At 43.0% G+C, this 22,265-nt stretch overlaps 1 protein-coding gene across 2 annotated transcripts in view; it reads right to left on the bottom strand.

Annotated features, from left to right (window-relative positions):
- The window catches only part of LOC116868473 (ubiquinol-cytochrome-c reductase complex assembly factor 1), a 96,414-nt gene that overhangs the window by 9,841 nt on the left and 64,308 nt on the right, over nt 1-22,265 (bottom strand). For both annotated transcript variants that reach the window (XM_032858798.1, XM_032858800.1), the window contains exon 8: nt 1,045-1,122. In XM_032858798.1, the coding sequence (XP_032714689.1) occupies nt 1,045-1,122 (78 nt within the window). The remainder of the gene's footprint in view (nt 1-1,044; nt 1,123-22,265) is intronic.

Here is a 22,265-nt window from a genome sequence, read left to right as displayed (position 1 = left end):
GAGGACATTATGCTAAGTGAAGTAAGCCAGTCACAAAAGAATAAAACCCATATGATTCTACTCACATGGGATACTCAGAGTATTCAAATTCACAGAGGCAGAAAGGAGAAGGTGGTGGTTACCAGGGGCTAGGAAGAGGCTGAGGGAAGAGTAAAGGTTTAATGGGTACAAGAGCTTCAGTTTGGGAAGATGGAAGAAATTCTGGAGGTGGGTGGTGGGGACAGTCACTCAAAAATGTGAATGGACTGCAGACCACTAAAATGTGCACTTAAAAGTGGTATTTGATGTTATGTATATTGTACAATGAAAAAAAATGAGATCTAAATGTTCTGATGTATAAGGAGGCCTAAAATATATTGTTCAGTGAAAAAATAGTGTATGCAGTGTAACTTCCATTGTGTAAAGAAAATACGTAGGTGCCTGTGTATGCAAACATAACGTCTGGAAGGACACCCAATAAACTATTAACAAAGTTTTCCTCTGGGACAGGGAGTGGGGCAGGACAGGAAAGGGGCCTTCTATTTACTTCAACCACTTATGTGCAGTTTTATGAGTTTTTGAAATGAGTATGTACTGCTTTTATAATGAAAGCCACAAAAGTGTATGATCTGTCTGGCAGCCCATGCAGTCTTCCCATCTCTAGAGGCTGAAACTGTGACTGATTTGCCTTTGTTCCTACATCCAGCACCCCACAAGGACTCAATAAATACTAGAAGTTGAATGATCTGACCATATTCTATCGTGCCCTCTTTTCCAAACTGCTGGGCATAGTCATTCCTATTGCCAAGTCAATGAAGATGAGGAAATAAATTCTAAGCCGTAATGGTAGGGTAGTGACAATGTCCCCTGAAGGTTCCCTCAGAGTTTCTCATCAAAAGTCTTTCTGTGTAAGTGATGATTCCCTGAATTCCACTCCAGAAACCAATACTACACTGGGTGTTCACTAATGAAAATTTAAATTAAAAAAAAAAAAAAAAAAAAAAAAAGAAAGGTCTTTGTTGGGGAAAGCCAATGTTCTGCTTAAGGCTTGGCAAATGCTCTTACCTCATCATATCCCAAGATTGCTGCATAGAAATTATTTGTCATAAGGATCATGTTCTTCTTCAGGATATAAGAATTAACCTATAGAAACAAAATGACAAAAACAAAAGTATGAAAAAAGGGGGAGAAAAACAAAAATTATTTTTGCCTCTAAACTATCACAGATTCTTAGTAAAAAAACAAAGAGAGAAGGCCCCAAACAGGTCAAACTGCTAGTTCCATTTCCCTGATCTGCCAGGACTCTCCCCAATTTGACAGCTTCTTTCAGGTTTTGATCCCAAATTACACAAAGCAGTAACTCAGTTTAATGAGCTGAGCCCCAAGTACATGTCAGGCTTTGTGCTAGACCCTACAGAACACAAAGTGTAAGACATGGTTTCTTAGCTGAAGGAGCACACAGTCTAGTACGGAAAAACAAACATGTAAAAAATAATTAAACTGTAATATGTTGCCTCAAATTCTATCCCAAAAGTGGTGAGTAATAAATGAATTTTAGTACAAATGATCTCTGCTCTGGGAGCAGGCGAAGAGTTCTCCAGGAGGTAACACTTAGGTGGACCTTGGAGAAGAGAGGACATTCTAGACCAAGAGAGCAAGGTGTGCCAAGGTAGAGGCAGGAAAGGACATGTTTGGGGAGTGCCAGGGAAGGTGAATGGGCAGGAACACTGGAAAGGTATGCTGGGACCAGGTTAGGAAACATCTAAGGGTTACTCAAAGAAGCTTGTGGTGGTGAAAGACAGAAGGAAGTTGTCAGGAGATGTGAAGAGGAGGCAGAGAGGCAGGACCCTAAGTGAGATGCTGAGGAGAATGGAGAGCCCCCGAGGCTATGAAGAGAAGAGAAGAGAATAAGCCAGGCTAAAGTAGTAAGACTGTTAATCTTTTTTTTTTTTTAAGATTTTATTTATTTATTTGACAGACAAGGATCACAGAGAGACAGGCAAAGAGAGAGGAGAAAGCAGACTCCCTGCTGAGCAGAGAGCCCGATGCGGGGCTCGATCCCAGGACCCTGGGATCAAGACCTGAGTCAAAGGCAGAGGCTTTAACCCACTGAGCCACCCAGGTCCCCAGTATGACTGTTAATCTTAAGAGACTGTTTTGAAATATAATTCCAGGGAGACCATGGACTCCCAGGTAGAACTTCTCTCAGAGAACAGCCAGGTGGGCCTTCAGAGTCTGGACTATAGAGTTCAGTCAACACCTTCAGTAGGGTAAAACTCTGACCTCCAGACCTTTAGGACGATGTTTAAAAGCCCAGGACATGTTTCATTCCTCTCTGGGATCCCAGCAGAAAGTCTGGTGTAATGTACAGGACATAAGGAAGGACTCACTGGATATTTAAACTGACAGGTTTTAGAAACAACCAAGTTATTAGGAACGTTATGTGGAGGATAAGCTTTGTCCTTAACAACTTGGACTATAACCACGCCACTGTCATCCCCTCCATTTACTGAGGACCCAGTATGGCCCATGTGCTTTATGGCTATCCTCGCCTCTAGCTCACTGGAACTCAGAGGGTAGGTGTGCTTCAGTCACATTTTTATGGACAGAGACAACAGCCGCAGGCAGGTGAAGTAACTGGCCCCAGGTCCCACAGCAAATTAGTGACAGAGCGGAGACCAGCATCCAGCTCAGTCTGAGTCCAAAGTCCATGTGCCTTCCGTTCCATCAGCTTCCTGCCTCCAGAAGGATGATTTTACTTTGTATCATATACCAAAGACTGAATGATTTAATCCTGTGGTTCATAACTGGTCTCTGAAGAAGAGCAGAAAGGAGTAGTGAAAGGACCTGGGTTCGGTCAGACGACCTGGTTCAAGTTCTAATTCTGCTGTATACAAAGGATGTGATATTGGGCAAGTCAAAATAATCTATTTCCTTGCTTTTCAAATGCACTACACACAGTGCTGGTTTATACAGCAATTGAATTAACATGCATTCATTCATTAATTCAACAGTGTATGCTGAAAGCCTCCATAAGCCGTAACATGCTCTGCAAATGCAATGAATTATGAGTAATACCTTCTGGTTTGTTTACAGAAAACCAAAACCAGTTCCAATAGTCAGAGATAATTTTCAAAAAGGAAGAGAGAACAGCCCAGCTCAAGACTGGAAAATGTGAGATTGGATGCAGCTGGTCGTACAATCCATGACCTTTCCCCCCTACCTTGAACCCAGGCCAAATCAGACCTCCGGCCTTTATGTTCCTAGAGCTCTGTCCACACTCTTCCTCCTGGATGCACAACACGGTTTAGAGCCATGTATGTACCTGTCTCTCCACTAGTCTGTAAGCTACTCAAAGGAACTCTGATTAACCTTACACCCCCAACAGACACCTGGTCCAGGGCGTGGCCCAGAGCAGGACTTGAGACTGGCATGCTGATGACTGAATCCTTACAAGGGCCTGAGTGCCACGCATAACATGTTCTATCCGATGACACCCTTTTGTTTATTTCCCCTTTTTTGCTGCTTGAATACCTTGCACGTTTCTGAAATTTCAACGATAGATATTGCCTAACTTGTTACTGCACCATCTTCCAGAATGGGCCGGGTGAAATGCAGAGTCCAGAAACAAGCCAGAGACAGAGTTCATTCCTTCTGAAGTGCGATGATGGGACTACAACCCAGACCTGCTGAGAGCCATTCTGGGGCTCTCCCTACTCCCGTACAAGTTATTCTTCTCATCCTGCAAGAAGAATCAGAGCCACAAACGGACGTCAGAGACATCACAGAAAGGCAAGAGCATCTCTCAGAGGCAACCAGGCACTGAACCTGCTTAGCACACTTAGTTTATGTGTTGCATCTACCTAGTAAGCTTTAGAGCTGGAAGGGTCTTCAGAGATCAACTAGTTCAATCCCTCCGAAGAAATGGTGAACTGAGACCCAAAAAGGCATATGGAACTTGCCAGAGGTCACACAGAAAGATACTGGAGGGCCAGGATCGGAACCTGATTCTAGACAAATGCTTTACCTGCTTCACCATCTGTAGGACATTTCTAGAGACCAGCAACACATTAATCTGCAAACCTCAGTTTCCAGCAAGGTCCAGTAACATACAAACACACTTTCTCCTCTTGGGATGCACCTGCATTCTGGCTGGCTATGACCCCAGAAGAATGGAAAGCAAGGGGAGAATTCCCTATGAGCAAGGCTCAACCACCTCTGGTCCTATAGTCTAACTCCAGTGACCTGTAAGCTGCCTCTCCCTCTCCCCTCTAGCTGAGAGATGGCAAGCAGCCACAGCCAGGAATGGCTTTCAGATATCATCACCCAGGCTGGATTAGATCATGAAAAAGGCCCTTCCTGGAACAGGGTGGAAGCTCGATCAGTGCAGACACGTGATCTGCAGGCAACAGGTGAGGGTGAGTGAGAACAGCTTCCTGAACTACGGGACTCACCACACTGGGCCCTCCTAGCCAGCCCAGCGGCCAAGGGGAGCTGGATATTCCCACACTTAAGCTTTTGTTTGTTGACCTGCAGATTCTAGTGTCCCCACTGCCAGATGATTCTGGACGGAGCACCCTACTCGTGATGAATACACGGATGGACAAACCGAATGAGAAACTCCTCCCAGATAGTGTTGGGCTGTTCTCTCAGTAAACTCTTATCCTTTCCATAATGCTTTGCTTTTCATAAAAACCCATACATACAGCACCACCACAAGGAAAAGGTTCCTTTTATATCAGTTACTCATATTTTCCCATTTATTTAAGCTATTAAAATTCATGCAGATATTTTATAAGCCATCAGGATTTGGTGACTGGTATTACTGAATGTTTAATAATAAACTAAACAGAAGAAATCAGAGGGTTAAATGATGACTGCAATTCCTGTAATGACTTAATTAAATTTTTATTGAGTACATAAACTATGATGTCATTTTTAGCCAACCATGGGTCTGCTTTCCCAGCATGTCACAGGGCGGGAGCACTCAATAGGAGGCTAGGCTAAATGAGCAGCGAGTCTCAGCTGAAATGGGGAGGGGAGCAAGGCTCATGTAACACACTCAATAAATTATCCGTTCATTTTTAAACAAAGTCCATGAGTTATAATATATTTGCCATGCACTTTTTATGACATAATAAAAATGTTACCTTAAGGATTACTTAACACATACTACAAATGTTATAGCAGAGGCAGGCACAAGGGGCAAAGAAAACAAACACGAGCAGGCCAGGGACGGGTCCTGGAGTTGACGTCCCAGGGGGAACAGCATAGTATATTAAAAAGGGAATGCCAAAAAGGGGGTGGGGAGATACAAGAGTTCAGGGTTACTAATCAGCAGATTAATGAATGAGACAACCAACAGGGAACACAAGTAAAACAATAATGAATCTCGCAAGGCACATGTTTAATTAATATAGTATTCTCGAGGAGGAATATTAGCTTTTAAAGAGAGGCCAGTTCATTTGAGGCCAAGTCACTGCCCTCTTCCCCCTTTTTGCTGTTGCTACTCTTAAAGATGTTTCTGTGACTGTTTAACAGAGGAACCAGATTATGTGGATGGAGAGAGTGATGGAGGATCGAGTTTAAACTCCTCCATGAGCTCTACATGGTTCTCTGTGATCTGTTCTTGGTCATCTTTCCTGCCTCACCTCCTCCCACCTCCCACTTTTAGCTCACCCTTCATTCACAGTAAACGATATGCAATTTTCACAAATAAGCTTGCCTTCTTATAGCTCTTAAGCATACTACTGCCGGGATTCCTTCCCCTTCTTCACCCACTGGGACGCTAACTCCTTCTTATCCTCTAAGACATAGCTTATCAGTTATACCTTCTGCAAAGCCTACCCTCTCCCCAGTCTACAGTGCCCCACAAAAGTGATTTAAGTCCAGAAAGAGGTCCCATAACTCACTGTTTACCAAGTGCCAAGAACTATGCTAAGAACTTCATGCATGTGAGCTCACTTAATCCTTCCCAGTGACTGAGACAGGTACTGTTACTATCCCCACTTTAGAGAAGAGGAAACTGACATTTGGGAAGCTAGGAAATAGTGGGTGAAGATGAAAATACAGAGCAGTCTGACTCCAGTGCTTATTATCTATGTTAGAACAAACACAAAAAATTATGTGGCCACCACTTCCTGTATCTACAACTTAGATTCTCTGTAGAGGTACGGCTAAGAACAACTAATAATAAGCTCAACACAGTAAACACAACTCAGAGACTCCCGATTGCAATGGTGGCTAGAGACAGGTCACCAGATGGGTCATCAGTGGCCAATTACTAATAGACATTAGACATCGCTAGTATAGATAAGCCCCATTCCTGGGAAACCTAGTGGGCGAAAGGGTGTGATTGGGGCATGGGAGGACAGAATGGAAGAAGGCTGGTGGTGACAACACAAGAACGGATGCCCATGAAGGTAAGAGTAAGTTTTACAGCTACTGGCTTGAGGCAAAGCTACTAACAGTAGCAGCCTAATGAGAATTTGTTGGAATGGGGGAGCCTGGCTGGCTCAGTCAGTGCAGCATGCGACTCTTGATCTTGGGGTTGTGACTTTGAGCCTCATATTAGGTGTAGAGATTACTTAAAAAGTACAATCTTAAATAAAAAAAGAAAAATAATTATTGGAATGAATGACTATAATAAAGGGTGGCTAGAGTTGCTGACTAAAGCATAAGGAATACACAAAATTCATCCTAAGGGTACAACAGTGCAAAGGATCACAGGCCAGGGTCTTTCCAGCAGGCAGAAATGCCATCAGCAATGCTTTGCAGGATTACCACCACGGGCTGCAGTGACTGCACAGCAATAGGCTAATGTGCACTGAACATCAGCCAGTCTATTAAATTTAATGTTAGAAATGAGCTCACTGTGCAATATTATGCAAAACACACAGAAACAGGTGAGAGAAGACACAGAGGAGGAGGACATGGAGAGACCAAACACACATACCTGCATGTAATGTGCTAACTTGCATGATGGCTAACAGATCTACTGAGGGCCTTATAGCAATGATCACAAAATGTAACAAAATAAAATTCTGTGTGTGTGTGTGTGTGTGTTAGGCAGATCCAGAGAAAACTACATTAATACCAAGAAGAAAAGGAAAAATAATAAAACTTGAAAAGTTTTAATTTTTCGTTTCGATTTCTTCTTCCCTCTTTAGAAAATCATGTGGTAAGGCATATTTCAGCTGTGATGAAAAGCCAACCTAAACAAAACATGAGATAATTCTTATAACTTATTTTAATAAATAATTTTTAACTTTTAATGCACAGGGAAGCTGGCTACACTGAAATGCCTTTTTACATTATTTATTTATTTATTTACTTATTTATTTTAAAAATCCCAGTCTTGCAGCTTGGAATCTGCATATTCAAAATTTGCACAGCCTGATCATGTCTTGAAAAACAAGGTAAGTGGTTTGGCAGGCACACCTGCCGAACCACTAGCTTTAATTTCTGAATGGTTAAAAGCACAGGAGTCTTTTCCTCAGGCTTGGAAAAGAGCAAAGCAAGAGACCGATGTCCTTGAAAATTACAGTAATTTACCCACTTGACAAGACATTCCAACACATCAGTTAAGTCTGAAATCACCCTGAAAAGAGCTGATGAGGAACATTATGATCCTGGGAAGATCAAACTATCACGCTAATTTAATTTTCTTCTTTGTCAGGACGTACAGATAAGAGGAAGATAACAGCTATACTGTCGTTTTTGAAGTTTTTTATTGCATCCCAGATGGCAAGTCTCATGCATATTCCAGTTAGAAGAGTTAATATTGACTTGAAAGAGTCACTGTTTCAACAATAACACTGACAGCACAAAGTTCTAAAGGAAACAATTCTGGGAGCCTCCACTGAAAATCGGAAATGATAATAATTATGATAGTGGTGATAGTAACATACATCATATTTGATTTGATAATGTATTCACATATACAATCTTATTTGTACTTCCTGACAATAACCCTGTCCTTCTAGGAGCTCACAGACAAACTGCTACTATTGTCCTGACTCTATAAACAGGAAAACAGAAGTTCAAAAATGGTAAACGGCTTGCCCCGAAGTCACACTCTTCTTGTGATAGTGCTGTAACTTTTATCTTGGACAGCTGGTCCCTAAATCTAGTGTCTGCGCTGAAATGTCACATCTTTCTGCTTTTGATGAGTCCTATCAGAAATGGAGAATCACATAAGCAAAAAAGTTAAAATTGTTAATTTTAGTACTTTGAAAAACTAGAGTAAAATGGAAATGACTCTGAATTCTTGAAAAGTTATTCTAGAAACAAGATGAGATTCAACAAGGTCAAATACACAGCAGCATGTATAGGCTAAAATAATAAGTAATCGGATGAAGGGAGGGTTTGACTACACACACAGCCATAATAAAATCCCAGAGCAAATCTCTGATCATGAGCTGACAAATGAGAAATTATTAAGGTGGACATATGGAAAGAAACTCCATATACAAAGGTCAAAAAGTTTTCTTTCTTCTACTATTTTAATAGTCAAAAGTCTTTGTTTTAGCCATCATAACAAACATGGAGAAACCAGAGAAATTTCCATGAAGAATGTCAGATAGGTATGGTCACGTTGGGTTGCCATTGGTCATAAGGCAGAGCATTCAAGATTCTGTGGACAAAAGAAACACCCAGAGAGTGTTTCAGGAGTTGGCCTGGTTGCTTCCAGCATCGGTATCAATGGATCACCAGATTTGGGGAATACTCTGATACTGCCTGAGGTGAGTATCACTCACTCCCTGCATCCCTTCCTTAGGGCCTAGACCTACTCCTCCCCAACTCCATATGAGTTGGTGGGCTGCTGGTCTTGGAAACCTGTCCCCTCATCACAGAGATGGGCAGAGAATCCCAGCTAATCAGAGTTTTGCTTCTGAACAGCGACCCCCAAAGATAAAAGGCAGCTAAAGCTGGGTCATCCCAAAGAGACGTACTAAATTCCTATTACTAAACTGCAATCCCTGAGCTTCCCGGGGCCTGTTGTCAAACTCTCCTTTACATTCTGTGAGCACTAGTTAGCCCCCAACAAATGTTTTTGTTTGCTTAAATTAGCTGAAGTCAGTCTCTGTTGAGTGTAATCAATGGATATATTGTCATTCATCAATTCAATAAAACCTCTCCATAATAATATAATAATAACATTAGTTAGCATTTGTAGAATATCTACCATGTGTCAGCAACTGTATTAAAAACTTTATGTATTATCTCTTTAATCTTCACAATAATCCTAAAAGGGGGGTGTCATTGTTCTCATTTTACAGAAGAGGCATCATCTTATTTTCTGTGAAGTCTTTCAAGTTCCCTAACACTTGTTGCTTTTTCCTTCACGTGGTTTTTTAATATTTCCACCAGGAAAGCATACTGTGCTATTTTAATAGTCTGTTCATAGTCTGTCCCCGTCATTCCCTGACTGCAATAGACTGTGAGCTCCTTGAGGGCAACGATGGCGCACTGCTCAGCACATGGCAGAAGAATGACTCAATACAGTGTTCCCTGTCATAATTACCTCTTCTATTAGTGATGTCCACCCACCTTTACTCAAGCTCCCTTGAGTACAAGGATTGAGTACATGGATTTGGGAGGGGTTGAGCGGGCCTGTGTACACACGCTGCTGCTGTTTTCATGGTTTCCAAACACTACTCTAGCCTGAAGAGGCCCAACTCCTGTCTTTCAGTGTGTCCTCACCTGGCCCCTGAAACCCCACACCTCTCTCAAAGCAGTCTCTTCCACTGAATTATTTCAAGACCACCTCTATGACTATCAGGTTCCATTGTTCTAGACTTGAAGTCAAAATATTTAATACAGAAGGAGAACCTCTGACTGAACAGAGAAAGAACTTCACAAGTGTCAGGGTAAGAAAACATGAAGTGGGCAACTGGGTTTTTCCTCTCTCACTGATCATTCCAATGTGATTAAGAGCCAGCTAACTCGGGGTGTCTGGGTGGCTCAGTGGGTTAAGGCCTCTGCCTTTGGCTCGGGTCATGATCTCAGGGTCCTGGGATCGAGCCCTGCATTGGGCTCTCTGCTCATCAGGGAGCCTGCTCCCCCCACCACCCCCGCCTTCCTCTCTGCCTACTTGTGATCTCTCTCTCTCTGTCAAATAAATAAATAAAATCTTAAAAAAAAAAAAAAAGCCAGCTACCTCTCTGAAGTGAACAGGTTAAACATTAACAGACCTTTGATCCCTGCCTGTTCTATAACGGGTGCTAGGGAAGAATAACTAGGAAACTTTTCTAAGAAATGCCCTTTTGCTTACATTTCCAAGTTTAACAAAGGGCTCATGCCCTGCTAACAAGTGCCAGAGCACAAAAGTTTTGATCAGGCTTTGGTTTTCTGTTGTTAAATACAAGATTTGGAAAAGTGAAAACAGTTTCATTTATTAGTGGTCATTAATGGCCAATAATCAAGGTAGAACCAATTAGCAAGGCAATTACGGAAATATAATAAGCAAAGGATAATTCCATTCACACCTACTAGGGGGGCTATAATTTAAAAAAAAAAAAAGAGGAAAAGGAAGATATCAAGAGTTAGCAAGGATATAGAAAAACTGGAACTCTCAAGCGTTGCTGGTGGGACTGTAAAATAGCATAGCATTGTGAAAAATAGTTTGGTGATTTCTCACAAAGTTAAATACAGAACTACCCTATGACCTACTAATTCCATTCCTAAGTAAATACCCAAAAGAATCGAAAGCTGAGACTGGAACTGATTCTTGTACACCAATGTTCACAACAGCATTATTCACAATAGCTACAAGGCAGAAAAAACCTAAGCATCTATCAACAGATGAACAGATAAACAAAATGCGGTATCTACAGGCAATGGAATAATATTCAGCCATTAAAAGAAATCAAAGTAATACATGCTATAACATGGATATACCTTGAAAACATTACACTTAATGAAGTAAGTCAGACAGAGAAGGACAAATATTGCATGATCTCCCCTTCTGTGAGGTATCTAGGATAGGCACAGAGGCTGCAAGGAGTTGGAGAGAGGAGAAATGAGGGAGTTTTTGTTGTGGATGATGAAAAAATTGGTATAAACAGTAGTGACGGGTATGTAATATTATGAATGCATTTCATTCAATGCCACCAAATGGTACTCCTGTGAAGGGTTAAAATGACAAATATTATGTATATTTTACCACAATTAAAAAAAAGACAATTCCAATTACAAATGATTCTTCTCACACAAGAATTTCAATCTGTGACTTAACCATGTGTATACATTGAATCCTCTCTTAAAATACCCCCTTCTAAGCAGTAGTATTAGGAAGTAACTTACGTTCCTTGCTAAACCATAAGCTGTCCAGGTGCAGAATTCTACACTGCCTTATACACATTTGCTAAGCATATACTGAGTGTCTACTATATTCAAGACGTTACGGTATGCAGTGGACATAAAGGATGAACGAAACACAGTAGCTATCCGGAGGAAGTCTGTGATCTCATGTGGAAGACACAACACACATAAATGAAACACCTCGCACACTGTAAAAAGTGGCAACGGTGAGTCTGGGGGCTGAAAGACTTCCGAGATGAAGCAACATTTATTATATTGGGTATTAAAGGGTGAACAGGGATTACTACTTTTCAAACTGCAAGAATGGTATGTGCAAAGAGAGATAAATACTGCATTTGCAGAAGAAAATTTGTAACAAAAAGGCCATGAATGGGAAGCAGCAGGGGCAGAACTGGAAAGGCAGTATCTGTTTGACTGGAAATGGCCCTGAAGGCCACAAGAGGTCTAGGCACAGGGGAGTTACATGGACAGATTTATTTCTGAAAATTAGCCCTAGAAGTATAAAGTACAGACCATGAATTTGGGGGAAAGGCCAGAGCTAGGAATACTGGAGAAGGCTGCAGCGATGGCCCAGGTGAGAGTTGGTAAGGAACTGAATTAACGTAAGTGACAACAGGCATAAAGAGGAAGGCAGGCCTTCCAGAGAAATGTAGGATCAGGATTTGTACATCAGGATCAACACAATTTGATTATCAGGTGGATGCAGAGGAGAAAGGTGAGGAGGGCATGCCTTGCACATAATTAGACCTCCCTGGATACCAACTGCAAAAAGAATGCAATAGTTATTTGTAATCATAAGCTGATGACTTTCTGACCCTGGTCACACTCAGGACAGACAAGAAGTCTTATAGGGTTTTAGTAATCACGGTGCCCTCAATGTCTCCTGTGTTGTGGTAATGGAAAATCCTACTTGAACAAGATGTAATATGAGCAAGATGTGTACTTAGCTTGAGCTCGGCAGGCATCCGCGGTGGAGCAGGAGTAAGGAACACCAGGGCCGAGGAGCCTGATCCCCTTTCAGTGGAAATGAATCAGTGGATATCATTCCTCTGGGTTCTACCTGCAGTCACGAGGTCTGATTGCTGTCAGCAAGATGCTGACACACCTTAGGTTTCCGGAGACACTTGCAGGCTCCCAAATGCACCATGGACCTCATGACTGCACATATGAGCACAGGAAAGCTGCAGGCACAATGCTGCTTTCTAAGTGATTTTTTATTAAATTTAGGCAGACTTGGGACAGTGGGAAACCATAGGATGCTTGTTCCCCATCAGTACTGGCCATCTCAAGTGCACAGACATATAAGCAGAACAAATGAAAATGGACAATTAACATGCTAGTAAGTTCTTTGCTAATGGAGCCTGGGCACTGTCATTTGTCCTGGGTGCTGAGGATCTAAACATCCCAGAAGACCTGGAGGCAGCACTGTCCTTTCCCACTCAGCAAGTCCAAGACAGACATCATGCTGCCTGGAAAACATTCTCAGGGAATCCAAGATCTACCCCTTCCCAATCTTGAGGTTCCTAGCTCTTTTACCAAACAGTCCTGTCTTCTCCTTCTCTGCAGTAATGGAGAGCAAAAGAGAGGTACACCCTAAATCATGGAATCACACAGGTTAACTGGTGACTCCAGCTGGGCAGAGGAGGTCAGACCAAAGTCTACAACCCCAAAAGGTAAAGTGGACACTTCCCTTATTCTCCATGGGTCATACACAATGCTTGTCGTTCACTGCTGTCTCCTTACTGCCTACTGCTCCAAACCACACAACTTCCCAAATACTGCCCCTGTGGTAACCTCAGAAACAGGCTGGTCCCTGCTGTGGAGATGAGGAAACAAAGGTTCAGAAAGATGAGTCAACAACCGTCAGTCTGCTCAGATGGTGGAGATGTTCACAGAACCACAATGTCATCTAATTCTTAGTCCAACATTCTTTTGTCTTAAGGCTCAAACAGAAGTGCTATTCCGCTGACAGAATCCTGTAGAAGTATCCTGGGAAGGGCTGAGCCTGGATCCTGGTAGAAGCTCTCCTGCTCAAGTAATGAGAAGGTCAGTGGTGAGACAAGCAGGAATGTTCAGAGTCCCAGAAAATGGAAAGGACCCTTGGCTGTATGAGCTCTGAGAGTGGCCCTCATCTCTACAGGCTAATTCTTTTTGTCCTCTTTTTTCAGTAAAATATTGCTAAAACAGTAAACATTTTCTCTAAAGGAAAAAGAAAACCTCGGTTGGAACGCTGTGTCTGGTAAAAAGCTGCTCTCTCTAACGATCTGTATTCAAGTCCCACTCGGAACTTAGAAATGCCTGGAAATCTAAGCAAACTCTGGGCCCACACAGCTCCATTTCCCCACCTTGTGACTGTGGAAGACAAATCTCTTTGAGACTCAGTTTTTCCATATAACTATGCAAAACTGCCTTTCTTTTTTCTATTTACATCATCACATCTGATACAAATACTTAATAAGTAATAAAATGAAGAGCTGCAAACCTTTATCTAGCCCCCCAGGCACTGTTTAAACAGTCTCACAAGTGGTAACTCATTTAACCCTTCACAATGCTGTAAGTAAGGTGAGGTAGGTATTAGAGTTATCCCTATTTTATAGAGAATAAAATGGAGGCACAGAGACTAAGGTCCTTGCTCAAGGTCACACAGCTGGCATGGGATCTGAGCCTCGTCTGACTTTGGTGTCCAAGGGCTCTCAACCACTGTGATTCTGCCTTAGAAATGTGGTTACAAACCCAACCCATTCCTCCACCTGAGCAGAGGGCTGCCAGTCTCCATCCCTCCCTTCAGCACCTGGGGGCTGCCTAGTTTCCAACACCATCCTGTCATCACACTCAGCCCTGTGCTCAGCCAGCTTCTCTAGGAAGTTTGCAGCAAAAAGATAAAAAACAGGTGAATTCCAATCTTACTTGTTCATCTATTTAGTTTAGAACCTAACCTAGGGAAGATTCAACCTCATTTCTCTTTTTGGCATATAAGCCCTGTAAGATCATTTCTCTCTGGTACACTCTCTACCAAAGGCATTTGGGGATTAGCATGCGGTGAGGAACAAAAATGTTCCCTAAATAAGTAAGTGAGTAAAACAATTCTTAATAGAGCCATAAAATTAATAATGCTGCTGGACCTGGAGGAGAAAAAAATTCAATAGTGGCTTCATCATCAACAAATGTATATTCAGTATTAACCACCCACTACACACTATTCTAAGAGTCGAGGCTACAGCAATAAACAAGAGACAATATAGGGGCCCCTGGCTGGCTCAGTCGATTGAGCATGTGACTCTTGATCTCAGGGTTGTGAGTCTGAGCCTCACACTGGATACAGAGATTACTTAAAAACAAAATCCTTAAAAGAAGGAGGAGAGGGGCGCCTGGGTGGCTCAGTGGGTTAAGGCCTCTGCCTTCGGCTAGGGGTCATGATCTCAGGGTTCTGGGATTGAGCCCCGCATCGGGCTCTCTGCTTGCGGGGAGCCTGCTTCCCACCCCCACACTGCCTGCCTCTCTGCCTACTTGTGACCTCTGTCTGTAAATAAATAAATAAAATCTTTAAAAAAAAAAAAGGGGGGGGAGAGAGAGATAATACTTGAATTCCTAGAGCTTACATTTTAGGAAGGGGAAAAGGACGAAATAAAATACATAGAATGTTAGATAGTAATTTTATTTTTTTTTTTAAAGATTTTATTTATTTATGAAAAGGGGAACAAGGGAGGGGAGTAGAGGGAGAGAGAGAAACAGGCTCCCCAGTGAGGCCGATGCAGAGCTCCATCCCCAGGAGTCTGGGATCACGACCTGAGCCAAAGGCAGAGGATCAACAACTGAGCCACCCAGGCGCCCCGAGACAATAATTTTAGTGCTATTGTCCAAATCCTATCACTCAAGGCTCCTAAAATAAGAACTGCCCAGTGCTGTATGTATGGTGTTCTGATGCGGGGCTAGGATAAGAGTCTGCTATTGCTAAAAGCTGGCAAGCACTGATGTAAAGGAAGGAGAAATTGCTCTAAGACTGAAGCAAGGATGTTTGATGGAAGCTTTACTGTATCTTCCTGGAGGACAAGGTTACATGCTAACACCTGTATCCTCAGCACATGGCAAGCACTGAACGACACTTTATGCAAGGGCACAGCATCGGGGGATGGTGAGGAAGGGAGAGTGGGAGGCCCTCTGCCTTCCTATGTATAGCTCTGCTCTGCACCACTGTGTCAAATAAGAAGGAGTCAAGGGGATAGTTGAGGACAATTAATCAAGAAAATATTTTTCAGAATATGCTTACCCATATATTTAGCATAGATGTTTCGATACCTGTCAGGGCTTTTGTTTGTTTTTTTGTGCCAAAACCCAGGATCGATACCTGTTAATTTTTGGAAGGACTGTCTTTACTTCATTTTGTTCTTCTTACTTCATTTTGAGCTTCTTGCAATGCAACAAAACCACTTGTTCGATGAAATCAATCACCATTTCCTGTATACTTAAAATACGCCTTGCTCTGTGCCAGGCCCTGAGGAGGCTACTCGAGGATGCCCCATGATCCTTGCACTGGAGAAATTTACTATCACACTGGCAGAGTAAGACACGTCAAGCAGAGTGGTTCAGGGGAGTTTCCTGTGGATGGGCAGAGACTGAAGAAAAAGTTCTGCAGGCAGAAAAGATAATCAAATGATGGTGAATCACAAGGAACCCTGAAGACAGGGTAAGGGGATGGTGTATAGCCAGCAGGCCCTGGGGAGCCACTGTGGGTTTCCATGTGAGGAGTATTTGACATAAGCAGTGTTCAAGATGATGAGCCAGGCTGTTGAATGATTTGCAAGATGCATCTGAGATGAAGAGAGATGACAGGCAGGGGATCTGTGAAGCACCCAAAAGTGAGTTGAGGTAAGAGGTCGGGACTGGCTCTGACTGTCAAGTAAGGCAGCTTAAGTCTAGAGAGTGGCTGTAGTTCCTCCTGCTCCTGTGAGGACCAGACATGTCACATGTATGGTGCCCATCACTGCCACTCAGAAAAGAGCAGCTAAACAGATGCATCGATGCAGAGAAAGAAGTTGCTACTTTCCAGCTACGCCCATTCCGATCTAACCATGACCACAGGATTGTTCACTCAGCATTTTAGGGAAATGGGGAAGAGGACTGTTACAACTGCCTCGCCAATCCAGAAATACTCACAGCACATCCAACGCAGCTACAACCCATGTCTACCCCTACTGTACCCCGGTGTGACGCCTTAGCTTCCAGAACTTTTTCACGTAGTCCTCCTGTCCTGAGCAGAGCCACTGCCCTCTGGTAGTGCCCAGTGCAGGGTTAAACCCACAGGAGAAAAGAGCAGACAGGTGCCTACTTCTGGTAGGACAAAGAGTGAGGGGCCCTAACAATCTTGCCATACTCTAAGAGCCCCCCACAGGGCTACTGCAATCATTCCTTCTGCTGAAGACACAATTTACAAAAAGTCCCAGTGAAAATGCAGTTGTTACCTGGGACCATTAAAACATTACCCTATTAGCATCCATTAACAATTTAGCATGAATCAGTTTATGAGGTAAGGTAGCGGTAGAGAACTGATTCTCACTCGGATAATGAGTTAGGAACAGACTCTGTGAGTTTACTCGCTCATCCACTAACATATTTGATAAAGGCCTAGTACGTACTAAGCACTGTGCTAGACACTAGAACACTGACTTTAAGAGAAAAGGATCAAAAGAGATCTGTGACATAGAAAGACAAATGGAGGGAATGTATGGCAGCTCTAGAGAATGGCAAAGGTGCTAGTATGATATAATGAAAAGAAAAGAATGAATCAGCAGTGAGTTTTAATCTCTGCTCTGCTACTGTGACCCCAAGCAAGCCATTTTTTTCTTGCCAGGACTAAGTGTCCTCCACTGGAAAAGATTAAATCAGGATCATCTTTGTGCCTGTCAAACTTCTAGGAGATTGCCGACCACTGAAGTGGCACAAAATACCAACCTTGACTGCTTTGCAGTTCTGACCAGTGTGGTCCAGCCCTGAATAGGGCTTCCTGCCATCAGCTGGCGCAGTCTGGACTTCCTTAACGCAGTTAAGGGGCGTCACCAAGTGGGATTCTTCCGCCATCCATGTCTATCCATGGCTTCAGACCAGACAACTCCAGCATGTTTTAAATTCCACACTGGTCCCCAAACCACTCTAGTCTTTCCTGGGCCTTTGAGCTGAGGATAATAGGGAAAGGGCCAGTTTTTCCAGGGTTACAGAGCTTGGAGATTAAGTTCAAAGTCTGACAAACTGCTGTTCCCTCTTGTGAATTCAACCCTGGGTTGGAACCCTGTTATCTTACGGATTTTTTTTTCAAGCTGGAAGGGCTCTTAAAGATAATATGGTTTAGGGTGCCTGGGTAGCTCAGTGATTGAGCATCTGCCTTCCACTTGGGTCGTGAAGTCAGGGTCCTGGGATCGAGCCCCACATTGCAGGCTCCCTGCTCAGTGGGAAGCCTGCTTCTCCCTCTCCCACTGCCCCTGCTTGTATTCCCTCTCTCTGTCTCTCTGTCAAATAAGTAAATAAAAATCTTTTTAAAAATAATAAAAAAAATAATATGGTCTAGAGGTGCTTGGGTGGCTCAGTCCATTAGGCGTCCAACTCTTGGTTTCAACTCAGGTCATGATCTCAGGCTCAGCACTAAGCAGGAAGTCCGCATGGGATTCTCTCTCTCCCCCTCTCCCTTTGTCCCCCAACCCCCACCCAGCACTCTCATGTGCGTTCTCTCTAAAAATAAATAAATAAATAAATAAATGTTTTTAAAAAGAGAGAGAGGGGGGCGCCTGGGTGGCTCAGTGGGTTAAAGCCTCTGCCTTTGGCTCAGGTCACGATCCCAGGGTCCTGGGATCAAGCCCTGCATCAGGCTCTCTGCTCAGCAGGGGGCCTGCTTTCCCCTCTCTCTGTCTCTGCCTGCCTCTCTGCCTACCTGTGATCTCTGTCAAATAAATAAATAAAATCTTAAAAAAAAAAAAAAAGAGAGAGAGAGAGAGAGAAATAATCTGGTCCAGGCTCTTCACCTGACCTGCTGATTAAATGGTAAAAAACAGATTTAATTCCTTACTCTTTTGACTCCAAAACTAGTGAGTGGTTTTTCAACTCTCCCATCCTCTCCTTCCTCTAAAAGGAGGAGCTTCTTTGGCAAGGCAACTTGGGACCTAAAGCACAGCAGATGATAAACACTTTCTGTCTTTGAAAGAGAAGAGGTAGAGCCATAAATTATCTGTACTCAAAATACCAAAGACACTAGAATTCATCTGAAATCCAAAGAATCTTAGCAAAAGAGCAGAGGACAACAATGAAAGGAGTAGTGTGGGGGACAATGAGAATGCCACTGAGTGCTTAATGGGAATGGTCTCCTACTTCCCCATAACCAGGAATAAACCACAAGCCTGCTGATTCTTAACCCCAGCCGCTGAACTGCCCAGGGCCCACAAAAGGGGCAACACACACAGTTTACACCTTTTATTATTCTGATAGAAATTTCTCTCCTGGGAGCAGAAAGGGGTCAAAAGTCCAAAACCAAAAATATATATCTTTATAAGTCAGAGCAAAAGAAGCATTACAGCAGACAGTTATTAAAAAAAAAAAAAAAAAAAAGCCTTAGTGTACAGAGTGGAGTAGGAGGTGTTAGAAAACTCACTCCAAGTAATTTATTCGTTGGGAACCACAAAGGGCTTTCCCAAGAACAGCAAAAACACCATTAATTTCCCCAGTACCCTCCTTTCAAAGGGCTCCAAACACTTCACACATATCGTTTTAAATTGTCCTCAAAGGCTCCAAAATAAGGGGTTACTATTTCCCCAGGTTCGGATGGAGAAACCAAAATATTCATGGCTGCCCTGCCCTGTCCAAGTCATCCTAACAGATTCAGCCAACATCCACTAGGGCCTGAGGGCCTGCAACATCCATGACACGTGCCACGCAGAACAGGCGATACAAAGATGAAAGATAGAATCTCTGTCCTCCAAAAAGTCAGAAGCCAATGAGGCATGACAGATGTGGACATAAATCATTCTGAAATAAGGCAGCCGATGATGGTAGGTGCTATAGAAAGGGTCCAAACAGTGCCCATTTTATCAAGTAACTAAAATGTGCCACACACTGCGCTAGGTCTTTACTAGCATCACTTTGTTGAAATCACACACTATGTGTGACTTATCTTACAGAGAAAGGAATGGAGACAATGAAGCGTAAAGAGACTTGCCCAGGGTTTTAAGGCCACATTATGGCACAGCATGAACAAAACCCAGATCTGTCTGGCTCCAAAGCTCATTTGACGGGAGATAAGTGCTTGGGAAGTTACACACACACATACGTGACAGCAGAATGCCCTTTTCTCAGACCCAGAGGAGAACTCCTGTACAGGAAGGAGGGCCCTGCTGGAGATCCCCGGAGAAGGTTCCGGCTTGGTGACAGCTCTACAGAGCCTAGCTGGTGGGGGTAACCCCTGCCTCTTTAGTCAAAGATCCACTTTGGAGGCCAAGGAAGAAAGATCTGGAGGAAGAAGAGTGTGTGAAGCAGCAGGCCACTGTCTGCAGACCAGATAGGTTAGAGAGAGCATGATCAGGAATCCCTGAGTCTTAGCAAGGTTAATATAAATAGCTCTATTTTAAGCCCACAGGACAAGAAGCAGATGGGGGAAAGAGAAGGTCCTCCAAATTCTAGGAGCAAAGTTGAGCCTGGAATATGGAAGCCTAGTCACCACTCCAGCCTTCTTCCCATTTAATAATGGGGTCCTTCCGTAATTGTTTTCAAATCTTAATTTCAACCTAACAAAACAACAAAAACCCTCTAATGGGGGCGCCTGGGTGGCTCAGTTGGTTGAGCGTCTGAATTCTGCGAGATCGTGGTCTCAGGGTCCTGGGATGGGTCTCGTTGGCTTCCATGCTCAGCAGGAAGTCTGTTTCCGCACACCTCCTTCCACCTCCTTCTACTCCGCTTGTACTTGCTCTCTCTCTCTCTCTCTCAAATAAATTTAAAAAAGTAAATAAAAATAAATAAAAACCTTGATGGAACCCAATACTTCTGTGTATTAGTATCTTAATCAACACAAATGACTTTGATCCTATCAATGCATAGGTTAGTCATTAGTTCATGTTTGTGTATTCTAACTACTTCCAAAAAAGGTTCAAGTCAGCTTATAAAAAAAGGCCATGTGGTATGGCCAAAAGAGCAGAAGTTTGAAAATCAATCAGATCTGAACTTGTGACTACTGTGGTGGCCACAGCCAAGTTCTTTGAAGTTTCTACCCCTCAGTTCTCCTCAGCTGCATAATGGGTACACTCACCTCTCTAACCAGGCAATTTGTGATTGAGATGAGATCTGTGAAATGCCTGCCGGAATTGGGCCCACAGTTAGATCTCTCAACCAAAAAGGGGGGGAAAAAAAGGTAGAAGAAAAGGGTTAATAAAGTGTAGGTGTGAGAGAAAGAAGGTAATGAAAAACTGTATCAAATACCCAAGTAAGGGAAGCTCTGTAATTTCTGGCAGCCATGGCAACAGGGAAGCAGGATTGTTATACCAATCGCATCTTTAAATAAAGAGAAACATAAGTTCATCAGGACAGAGAAAGTTCTTAAATTCTAAACGCACAGAGGTACATCTTCAGTCAAGTGGATGTAGATGTGCACACATACACACACGCGCGTGCTCACACCATTTTTCTCTCCACAGGAACAGGGCCAGCGGCTCTCCAGAGCCCTGCTGCCCCCTGACAGCACACTGCTGCTGCATGCAGGGAAGTACTTCAACAGTTAAAACATTTTTGTGCCAATATTTTAAGAGTGCAGAAGGTTCCAAATTACATGTAAAATAAACAATGCCAGACTGTGAAAACTCTTGGCTGCAACGTTCTCTGATGTTAACAAGAGTTTCTTTATTACTGTAACCTTTCAGAAGTGAATAAAAATTATTTCTCTGCCCTAGTTTTGCCCTCCAGTAAAAGGGAAGAGAACAGTGACCATGGAAAGAGCTGTACAATGACCTCTCATGAAGGCGAGGAGGCTGGGAAGGGGGCGGTTTAAAACACAAAGCCTTCCATATATGTTTTCTAGTCAAAGGTTAGAAATTTAGTTTGTGCTGTGCTGATCATATTGTAAAATTTTACGTTCCTAATATTTTTATGTAACTAAAACCCTCAGGGGGGACCAGAGGGCATTTGCAAGGAGCCCAAACTAAGCTGATGTTAAGAGAAAACCCAAATCTTGATCAATGCTCCTTGGCCATTCAGGGAACCTCATTACTGTGAAACTGAGTCTGAAGTACCCTTAAAAACTGGGAAGAAGATCTACAGGTGGCCAGGACTTAAACAAAGTAAGGTTTTTTTGCAGACCTTTGAGTCAATGAGCCTTTGAATATTAGACACACAATCTCAAAATGGGAGCTCATCTGGATAAACACAGTCTGCAGAGTCAGCACTGTAGGAAAAGGAAAAAAGTCACCATATGAAGGCAAACATGGTCTGTCCTCTCACACCATTCTGCCTCTACCTATACTGTTCCTCTGCCCAGAAGGCTTCTCTTGTCTGTTAAACACTTATCTGAACAGAAACAATCCAAATGTCACCTACTCTAAGCTTCTCTCCTCTGGGCCTTCTCAGCAATTTTTAAATATCATAGTCTTTTAATACTGTAATCACCAGCTTATATGTTTGTCTTCTCCTATAAGACTGGGGAGTTGGGGACAGTATCTTCATCATCTGCGTATCTCCGGTGCCTAGCAGAGTACCTGAAGCTAGCAGGCCACAATAAAATGGAGGGATAGATGGGTAAAACCTTGTTTGTGTCTGGGAACAGAAATCCGACAGAGAATGATGAACTGCTAAAAAAACAGAACACAAGCTCTGGGATTTAACACAAGGCTAGCTTTTCAGACTCTCACAGAATTGCGGAATGTTAAGTCTGGAAGAGAATTTAGAAATCATCTAACTCTCCTCCCCAGAGAAGTGAGCTGATTTGACTTACTCGAGCT

Source organism: Lontra canadensis, unplaced genomic scaffold (genome assembly GCF_010015895.1).
Source record: "Lontra canadensis isolate GAN:19392208 unplaced genomic scaffold, GSC_riverotter_1.0 scaffold16, whole genome shotgun sequence".
Lineage (NCBI taxonomy): Eukaryota > Metazoa > Chordata > Mammalia > Carnivora > Mustelidae > Lontra > Lontra canadensis.
The sequence above is the reverse complement of the archived record's forward strand: the minus strand, read 5'-3'. Positions and strand labels throughout refer to the sequence as shown.